The sequence below is a fragment of the Mandrillus leucophaeus genome, unplaced genomic scaffold (assembly GCF_000951045.1).
Source record: "Mandrillus leucophaeus isolate KB7577 unplaced genomic scaffold, Mleu.le_1.0 Scaffold1257, whole genome shotgun sequence".
In the NCBI taxonomy this organism is placed as follows: domain Eukaryota; kingdom Metazoa; phylum Chordata; class Mammalia; order Primates; family Cercopithecidae; genus Mandrillus; species Mandrillus leucophaeus.
In genome coordinates, this window is record NW_012100954.1 from 298,670 (window position 1) to 309,331 (window position 10,662).

General features: G+C 34.4%; 1 protein-coding gene across 6 annotated transcripts in view; it reads right to left on the bottom strand.

The window, feature by feature from the left end:
* Positions 1-10,662, bottom strand: part of NELL2 (NEL-like 2 (chicken)) — a 422,942-nt gene that overhangs the window by 223,174 nt on the left and 189,106 nt on the right. For all 6 annotated transcript variants that reach the window (XM_011971997.1, XM_011971995.1, XM_011971994.1 and 3 more), the window contains 2 exons: positions 4,891-4,982; positions 1,568-1,670 (listed from right to left, as the gene is read on the bottom strand). In XM_011971997.1, coding sequence (XP_011827387.1) covers positions 1,568-1,670; positions 4,891-4,982 — 195 coding nt within the window. The remainder of the gene's footprint in view (positions 1-1,567; positions 1,671-4,890; positions 4,983-10,662) is intronic.

A 10,662-nucleotide genomic window follows, 5' to 3' on the forward strand; every position in this document is an offset into this window, starting at 1 on the left:
ATGAAAATGGGGCACATATACACCATGGAATGCTATGCAACCATAAAAAAGGCTGAGTTCATATCCTTTGCACGGACATGGATGAAGCTGGAAACCATCATTCTCAGCAAACTAACACAGGAACAGAAAACCAAACACCGCATGTTCTCACTCATAAGTGGGAGTTGAACAACAAGAACTCATGGACACAGGGAGGGGAACATCATATACCAGGGCCTGTCAGTGGGTGGGGGGCTACGGGAGGGATAGCATTAGGAGAAATACCTAATGTAGATGATGTGTTGATGGGTGCAGCAAACAGGTACATGTATACCTATGTAACAAACCTGCACGTTCTGCACATGTATCCCAGAACTTAAAGTATAATTAAGAAGAAAAAAAAAAAAATGGAAATAAATAAATAAATAAAAATGGGTGTGGGTGATCTAGGATCTATCCTATGTCCACTTTTAATAGAGTAAGTTAAAAGAAAACAAAATAGCATATGTTTCATAATGTTTCTTTGTCTTACTTTTTCTATTTAAGCTGTGTTTTGCATCAACATAAAGGTTATTATTAAAATAAGTACTGTAGCTTATTTGGGGTAGTTTGTTATACAGCACCAATTACATCAGTTACAAGTACCAACTACATTCCAGGTATCATAGTAGGTATTAAGGATATAGAGGTGAACATAAAGACTCAGCCCTGCCCACAAGGTACACTGTCTAATGTAGAAGATGGATTCACAAGCATATAATTCCAATATAATACAGGAAGGCACATATAATTTCATGACTGGCAAAGATCTTAAAGAGTTTCGTATAATCTATGCTTTAATTTAATACATGAATCTATAATAAGATACCTAGTGTAAAAACCTTTATTGATGGAAATTCACTGCCCCCTGGGCTGGTCTATTGCATTTTTGAATAGCACAAATTTTAGTGTTTTCTTATCTTGAACTAATAATCGAAGTCCCTTCTAATTATATTGTACTAATGATCAAAGTCCCTTCTAATTACTAGTTCTAGTTCTATCATATCAGAGGCAACACAGAACAAACAATATATGTCTGATGGCCTCTCTCTTCTCAGTAGTTCAGAGACCTATGGGTGAGAATTGAGAGTAGAATCGAGAAGACAGGGATTTGAAGTAGTCATAATGAAAAATATTCTAGGTAAGTTATAAAAAGAAGCTGAGGAGAAATGAAAAACAAACAAAACTCACTTGCCAAGAAACAGTAACTGACAATAAAATAACTAACTCAATATTGTTGTGTAACTTTCTTTAGCAAAGCTGTGCTCACTCCGAACCAACACACAGAGAGAAATTTAGAGATCCAGAGCTTGAGACAGGTTCAAGACAACTTGCAGAAATGCATGGGAGCAGTTCCGTTTTAATTCAGTTCAGTAAATATTTCATGACTACCTACTGTGCCACTCTGTGACAAATTAGGAGAGCATATAGGGAAATACTATTAGTCTATGGAAATAATTTGCTTATGAGAATTTCTACTTCATGTCAGTTGCACTAGCCTACTATAATAACTCTTGCACACAAATCTTACTTCTCAAAAAAGTCTTACCTTTACAAACTTTGCAACAGCTGTGAGACAAGGTAATCTGTTGAGACTCTGGACAATCCAAAGCTGGACAGCCTGAACTCTCAACAAGTTTCATGGTCTGGTCCTGTTAGACAACAGAAAAGAAGTGCTTCAAATTGTATCATTAGGACTTGCTAAGAAGTTTCCAGATCCAGCAACTGAGAAGCCTCTTTTAAGATCAAGAAATTTTTGTCCTGAGGACCTCTGCACAGATCATGGGCTCACTCCCAAAATGACATTAAATTCCAACTGGAAAGTCTTTAGAATAAGCAAGTCTTTAGAATAGAAATCAGCCACACTGATACTACCACACTGCAGCCATGTCTATAATTTGCCAAACATCTGGAGAATCCTGGAAAATTTTGCTAGTTTTACAATACATTTGCAAGCCCAGATGACAACTGTGACAAAAATACAGTTTGATTTACATCAACAGTTTTTGGAAAAAACAGTAAATTAAAATTAAGCTTTCGAAACATTTCAGTTTTCTCAAAAAGTTTTGTTATAAGGAGATTCTCACAGATGATTCTGGTAAGAAATATTGGATATCTCCCACAAAACTACAAGGAAAATGAAGGCAGGATTCATGTCTCTTGCAAATTAATGTCTAGCACATTTTCAGGCACCTAATTGGCACTTAAAAATTTCTTGAATAAAGGAATAAATCAATGTAAAATCATTATAATTCTTGCAGTGAAAAATATTAAATACTTCCCAAGGAGAAACCAAAACACAAAATACACTTCTGAGAATTGAAGTATTCCTGCCTTAGGAGCAAGCATTTGTTTTCTATACTGTTGGTCTCCAATCTCCTAAAAACAAGGATCATTAACTATGCTATATTATGCTAACTAATACATAAGTAATAACTCTTGGAACTTGCAAGCTTCCATTTTAACTACTGGTCAATAGCTTAGATTTGTAGATACAATTTCTGCAAGGAATGCTTTCATAGAAGAAGTACACATTTCAATATCTGCCTTTTCCTGGCTCACTTATGTAAAGGACCTTCTCCAAATCATAACCTCTTGTCAGGAAAGTGGCAGGAAGCATGTATACAGTGGAGTCAAATGCTAGTCTTCTTTTGATTTAGTAGTAATATCAGTTCCGGTAATCTGGTTTTCTAAACCACAGTGTTTTCTGTGTTACTATTAAAGTCACAGACCCCTAGGACTGCCAATATTTTCAAAGCCACAAAACTGACAATAAAAGAACAAACAGGGACTAGAATTGACAGCTCAGAAAATGGCTGTGTGAGAGAGCTGTCAATTATGCAGCAAGGTAAATACAGGAGCTTTAAGGGCCTTGAAGGGAAAAGAAACTGTGGAAGTCCTTAAAGTGAAGAATTTAGTACAAAAGCTTATGATGATCTGATAGAGCTGTGCTGTCCAATCAGTAGTCACTAGCTACATGTGGCTCTTTTACACTGTAATTGTAAAGTACACATGAGAATTTGAAGACTTGGTATAACAAAAGAATGTACAATATTTTATCAATAAATTTAAGATTGATTACATGTTGAAATGATGATATTTTGGATATATGGGAGAAAACAGAAAAAAAATAGTCCAACAAAAATTCTGTTTGTGGCTTGCACCATATTTCTATTGCAGGGTGCAGCATTAGAAGGTAGAAAATGGTGCCTTTTGTTTCAGCAAATAAAAGGTAACATTCACTCATTTATCTAAAATTTATGAGCACCTGCTGTGTTGCCTCTATACAGACTTCTAACTGAACCTATTTAAAATCAAATAATCTTATATAATAGCAAATTTAAAATCCAATAGGCAATTATACCAGTACATTTCTAAAGCACAATTATCAGTATTATGAGACATATTCTGGTAAAATGAATAGGATACACATACATACACACACACACACACACACACACACAGAGAGAGAGAGAGAGAGAGAGAGAAGTGAGAAACTTTAAATGCCCTCAAGATTTTTAAATTTAGAGCCAAAATTTTAATGTTAGAGATTACTATTAGAAGGCAGCAGGCAGAAGTTTTCCTCCCTCCTTGAAGTAACTTCTCTGAGTCTCTTTTCTCATTTTGGAGTTACTAGATCTCTCTCTGTCTTCCAATTCTTTTATCTATTGTGGGACTTACTCCACTTAAAATGGCATTGGTGTAGGGATGATGATAAAGGAAAATCCATCATCTTGAAATACAGGTTGAGGAATTCATTTTAATTTTCCTGTGTCTCTATTCTCTAAGATGGGAACCTACATCATTGGAAAGCTGATTTAAAACTAAAAGAAGCAGAGAGGATACTTTATAATGGGCGTGAAGAAATCAGAGCTTTCATGTTCTAGAAATCAAATCTGTCACAGTCTTGCCTCTTTGCATCTCCTCCTTGCTTATCTCAAAGGATTTCCAAATTAAGATGCATGAAGTGGATAGCTTCTTTCAGATTCAATTTGTCTTGGCAAAATTCTTAGGATTTTCCTTGCCCTCACTCTTAGTAATCACAGTTGATTGGTGGTGCCAGCAGCATAAATCACTATCTTAATTTTCTACATAATTTATACATACTAAATCATTTCCCAAACCATGTATAGGAGGCATTTAAAGAGGAAAATTAACTATCAAATAAAAATGAAGCCCTAAAGCAGAAATTTTATATATAGACAGTTTCCTTCATATAGAATAAGGACTGAAATGTAATATTAGGGTCAAGAAATATAACGCTATAATTTACAAAAGACAAACATGAAAAGTGTTGTGAAACATATTTAGTTTTTCAATTAGTAGGTCGAGGGGCAAAAGTTCAAATGAATTGCATTTGCTTCAGAAAGCTTGGCAAGTAAATTTGTAAGGAATTCCCCTTTAACTAATTTAAAACATTCCTTCCAAAGGGAATTAGATAAATATCAGCCTCAACTCCATCCAACAATTAATTTTAGTTAGGCAGGTTTTTGTTTTGTTTTTAATTGAACTGAGCAATATTTCTCACATGGTACAAAATCATGAGTGACAAAAAGCTAAGTTTAACTTCACCTACATTTTCCTCCCAATAGTAAATAAGGAGCTTATTTGAATTTGGAAAATATAAGACAACTTCATAAAGCTTTAATTTGACAAAATAGCATTTTCATTTATTGGAAAAATTATTTTTCAACCACTAATTTACATGTTTAAAAACGAGAATTTCTTCACATTCAAACTATAATTAATATTGTGAATTTTCTCCTTGCATTAGAATTTCAAAAATGTATTTCAAGGTTGAGCTAGTCAAGAAACTTTTATTGTGTTTATAAATAGAAACAATTTTGAAAGACCCATGAATAGTCTTCTTACCTTGCACTCATAGAGAACACATACTCCAGAAGAGGAATAGACTGTACTTCTTTCTCCTTCAAAGTAGGTTCGTCCTTGAAATTGGCATATCGCTTTGGAGTAAAAAATACATACGTATTTATTTTATTGGGAAAAATCACTTAGAAGGGATCAGATCATCTTGTAACAGCATTCCACATGTTTTACACCTTTTTTCAACATGTTTGAATAACCAGAAACCTCAATTCAATCTACTGCAAGGCACATGTAAACTTAGTGTCATGCAAATTAAGTTGAGAGAATAAAATAAGATACAAAAAAGATAAAGGGCAATGACATGTCTGAATTAGACTCTGAAAAAGTACTGCCAAGAAGCAGACTTAAAGTCAATTACTTGCCTGATAGATGACGTCCCACTTAGGGCATATTAAGTAGGCACTTAGGGTGGCAATAAATCAGGGGTAATATGAGACTCAGGGAACAATATGAGAAAAGTTTTTGTTTTATATACCATTACATAATTTTAAAATAGAACATTATAATAGAAAGAAGCTATATTCATTTCAGCACATCCATGTAAGTTTTAGGTTTTATGGTTTAGTGTTATTTTATTTATAAGTATGTATGGGTTAGGGCACCCCATCTAGGACGTTGAGAGGTCTTAATCTAAACCTGCCTTGCTTCCATCACAATTAAGTGAAATTTTAAAATGTAACCTTAGATTGCATGGAAAAAGATGTTTTTAATCCATAAAAATTGCATAGAGTATCAAATAATCTTTTTCTAAAACTTGCAAAATATTTACAATTCACACAAACATTTAGCCAACAGAAATCATTTCCTTGTTTTGAAGTATTTCATACTACCTACATTGACTCATCACGTAAGGCGAAACAGATTTACCCTAAAGCTAATGATGCCTAATTTTCAGGGTCCTTCTCTGGCTTAGGCTCCTTGTAAGATGCTGAACTAAGTTCTCCTTTCATAATTTTGTATTGTTTATCTTTGAAAGGACACCCAATATTGTAGATGCTTCAGATCCCCATAACATCTAGATCTACCCCAAGATAATTATTTCAAAGACCAGTGGAAGTGATCAACTGATAGACTCCGGCAATTTGTTTCCCATATTTACTAAATCCAATTTTTTATTTTAACTATACAAATTCTATAAAGTGAATGTGTACATTTTCTTTTAATTCCACCGTGTGAATTATGAGAAATTCTTTCACTCTTTGCAATTCATATATCCCTATTACCTTTAAAAGTATCGACTTCCCAATAATAAAGAAGAAAGAAATTAGACATACTTTTATTTTTTAATTTCATTATTCATTTATTTATTTTAGAGACAAGGTCTTGCTGTGTTGCCCAGGATGGTCTCGAACTCCTATCCTTAAGTGGTCCTTCTGCCTAAGCCTCCCAAAGTGCTGGGATTACAGGCATGAGCCACCATGCCTGGTCTATTCTCTTAATAATATCAATATATTGTTGTAGAAATATTAAGACCCAAAATATAACCTGACTCTCACTTTCCTTGAAAAACTATTTTAAAGTTGCACATTTAAATAATGGAAACATGCACGGTTTTAAAAATGTCATCCTTCAATTCATCTCCTCACACAGCATTTATTAACAAATTTGACTACATAATGCATATCTCCTAGCCAATTGATTTTGAACATTTTAGAGCTTGCTAGCAAAGAATAAAATTTACTTGCACTAATCATATGACTTAACATCTGGCTAAAATATGCTCACTCGTGAATATTCAAAATGAAACTATAGATCTGTCAGTTGCATTCTATGTATTATATTATGAATTATAATGGTATGTGCATTTACCTAATATGATTGATCGCAAAATATATCTCTCTGACATCTAATTTTTAGGATTTCTTTTGTTTTCATGAAACTCAGTAACCTCAACATAATTAAACATGCAACATGCTAGGTCTTGGTTGAGGTTACTGAGCTTCATGAAAACCAAAAAAAAATCCTAAAAATTAGAGGCCAAGGAGATATATATATTAAGTACTATATTTTATAAGATAATGAGAATAAATAAAACCTTTCTTACATCTATTCAGTACCTGCCATTCAAAGGTTTCTAAGCCTATTGTATTATATGGCTTGATAACTGTAGCCTATTCAAGTCCAAGCGTATGTGGAAGAAAAACAATGGTGCTCTAAATCTTTCTTACACAGAGGGGGAAAGGAAACATGGCTAAAAAAACAAGAGGGTAAATTCTCCTTATACAAAGTCTTTTGATAATTTAATATTCACGTAGAGCAGATGGGCCTTCTGCTCTAAACTCTTAATTCAAAAGACTCAAATAGGCAAGTTGTGGGACAATGGGGCACCAAATGGAGCTTGGCAGGGAGGGAAAAAGCACATAAATGAATGAGGTCACAATTGCTTAATTCTCTTTCAAGCAATGAGCACAAGCAGGATGAAGTTGGCTTAGGGAGAACCCAAAGTGAGTGATTTTTATCTCACTTCTTTTTTGATCAGTTGCTGTAATTCTCCATAAGTCTAACATTGACATGGAATATTCAGTAATATTAGTAGGATATTTCTTTCCTAGACTCTTTAGAGGAGAAATGTGAAGAAATTCAAACAAAGATATAATGATTCCTAAAAACACTGCAAGAATCGTAAAAATGCCATTAGAATGGCTCTAGCAGTTTTCTAAGAGAAGACTGAGGGAGTAACAGTCATGTTAACTTATTCATACATTTAACAAATATGTACTGAGCTCCTATTACATGTTAGATACTCTCCTAGGTACTGGAATTCAAAGACAAATTTAATGTGCTTCGTGCCTCACTATTTAGTAGGGCAGACAGACTCATACACAACTAACTCTAAGAGAAGCCAAACTGCAGTTCTATGATTAAATAATCCATAAGTTATATGGAAACTCAGGAACCCGAAAGCACTTCCAAGAAGGGACAGCTGGATTAAGATTAAGAAAACAAACAAGGGCTGCTGAAGGATCCATATTGTGGTAAAAGCAAGGGATCATCATTACCCTAGGGCTAAGGAACAAGGGAAGAAAATGGTTTTACTAGAGTCCAGTGTAAGCCAGAATTATGGAGGAGAGGATGCCTTGTGAAAGCTATAATCATGAGAGCACAACTACTGCCAGAGACATAGCTTGGTGCAGGAAAGAAACATAGCCAACCTTCTCTCCTCCTCCTGCCTTCCAATTTCCTGCCAGTGTCTCCCATTGGTGAATGCTACTTGAAACTAGCTGGCAAGGAGACCAGAGTGATGCAGGCTGCAGAAGTCAGGCTCCTGGGGGACAGAGGACAAAGAATGGAAAAGGGAGTGTCGGGTGCCCAGGAACAGGAAAAATAACAAGAACAAATGTCTGTTACATTAATTCACTATATGCCATTAAGAGGTCTAGTTTACCAAGACAGCTTGCTCAGAAGGGCATGAGAGAACGGAACACAAAAGTCTGGAAAAGAAAATAGATATTTTAAAAATGTAGTCCCTCCTTGAGATTATCAAAATGAAGTTTATAGGCAGCCAGAGGGTAAAATGAGGGAACTGAGCTCTGGGAAAATCAAGTGTGTAAACAGAGGAAGAAAAGCAGATCGGGCCCATGCCCTAATTTTAACCAAGGCCAACCCGTGTAGGTATCAGGTGCAAATTCTCAGAGATAACAATAATCACTGGCTACAACAATGACTACATGACCATCCCTGGAATTCTCTAACTGAAAAGTATCTGCCTTCCCATCACAATTAAGTGAAATTTTAAAATGTAACCTTAGATTGCATGGAAAAAGATGTTTTTAATCCATAAAAATTGCATAGAGTATCAAATAATCTTTTTCTAAAACTTGCAAAATATTTACAATTCACACAAACATTTAGCCAACAGAAATCATTTCCTTGTTTTGAAGTATTTCATACTACCTACATTGACTCATCACGTAAGGCGAAACAGATTTACCCTAAAGCTAATGATGCCTAATTTTCAGGGTCCTTCTCTGGCTTAGGCTCCTTGTAAGATGCTGAACTAAGTTCTCCTTTCATAATTTTGTATTGTTTATCTTTGAAAGGACACCCAATATTGTAGATGCTTCAGATCCCCATAACATCTAGATCTACCCCAAGATAATTATTTCAAAGACCAGTGGAAGTGATCAACTGATAGACTCCGGCAATTTGTTTCCCATATTTACTAAATCCAATTTTTTATTTTAACTATACAAATTCTATAAAGTGAATGTGTACATTTTCTTTTAATTCCACCGTGTGAATTATGAGAAATTCTTTCACTCTTTGCAATTCATATATCCCTATTACCTTTAAAAGTATCGACTTCCCAATAATAAAGAAGAAAGAAATTAGACATACTTTTATTTTTTAATTTCATTATTCATTTATTTATTTTAGAGACAAGGTCTTGCTGTGTTGCCCAGGATGGTCTCGAACTCCTATCCTTAAGTGGTCCTTCTGCCTAAGCCTCCCAAAGTGCTGGGATTACAGGCATGAGCCACCATGCCTGGTCTATTCTCTTAATAATATCAATATATTGTTGTAGAAATATTAAGACCCAAAATATAACCTGACTCTCACTTTCCTTGAAAAACTATTTTAAAGTTGCACATTTAAATAATGGAAACATGCACGGTTTTAAAAATGTCATCCTTCAATTCATCTCCTCACACAGCATTTATTAACAAATTTGACTACATAATGCATATCTCCTAGCCAATTGATTTTGAACATTTTAGAGCTTGCTAGCAAAGAATAAAATTTACTTGCACTAATCATATGACTTAACATCTGGCTAAAATATGCTCACTCGTGAATATTCAAAATGAAACTATAGATCTGTCAGTTGCATTCTATGTATTATATTATGAATTATAATGGTATGTGCATTTACCTAATATGATTGATCGCAAAATATATCTCTCTGACATCTAATTTTTAGGATTTCTTTTGTTTTCATGAAACTCAGTAACCTCAACATAATTAAACATGCAACATGCTAGGTCTTGGTTGAGGTTACTGAGCTTCATGAAAACCAAAAAAAAATCCTAAAAATTAGAGGCCAAGGAGATATATATATTAAGTACTATATTTTATAAGATAATGAGAATAAATAAAACCTTTCTTACATCTATTCAGTACCTGCCATTCAAAGGTTTCTAAGCCTATTGTATTATATGGCTTGATAACTGTAGCCTATTCAAGTCCAAGCGTATGTGGAAGAAAAACAATGGTGCTCTAAATCTTTCTTACACAGAGGGGGAAAGGAAACATGGCTAAAAAAACAAGAGGGTAAATTCTCCTTATACAAAGTCTTTTGATAATTTAATATTCACGTAGAGCAGATGGGCCTTCTGCTCTAAACTCTTAATTCAAAAGACTCAAATAGGCAAGTTGTGGGACAATGGGGCACCAAATGGAGCTTGGCAGGGAGGGAAAAAGCACATAAATGAATGAGGTCACAATTGCTTAATTCTCTTTCAAGCAATGAGCACAAGCAGGATGAAGTTGGCTTAGGGAGAACCCAAAGTGAGTGATTTTTATCTCACTTCTTTTTTGATCAGTTGCTGTAATTCTCCATAAGTCTAACATTGACATGGAATATTCAGTAATATTAGTAGGATATTTCTTTCCTAGACTCTTTAGAGGAGAAATGTGAAGAAATTCAAACAAAGATATAATGATTCCTAAAAACACTGCAAGGAATCGTAAAAATGCCATTAGAATGGCTCTAGCAGTTTTCTAAGAGAAGACTGAGGGAGTAACAGTCATGTTAAC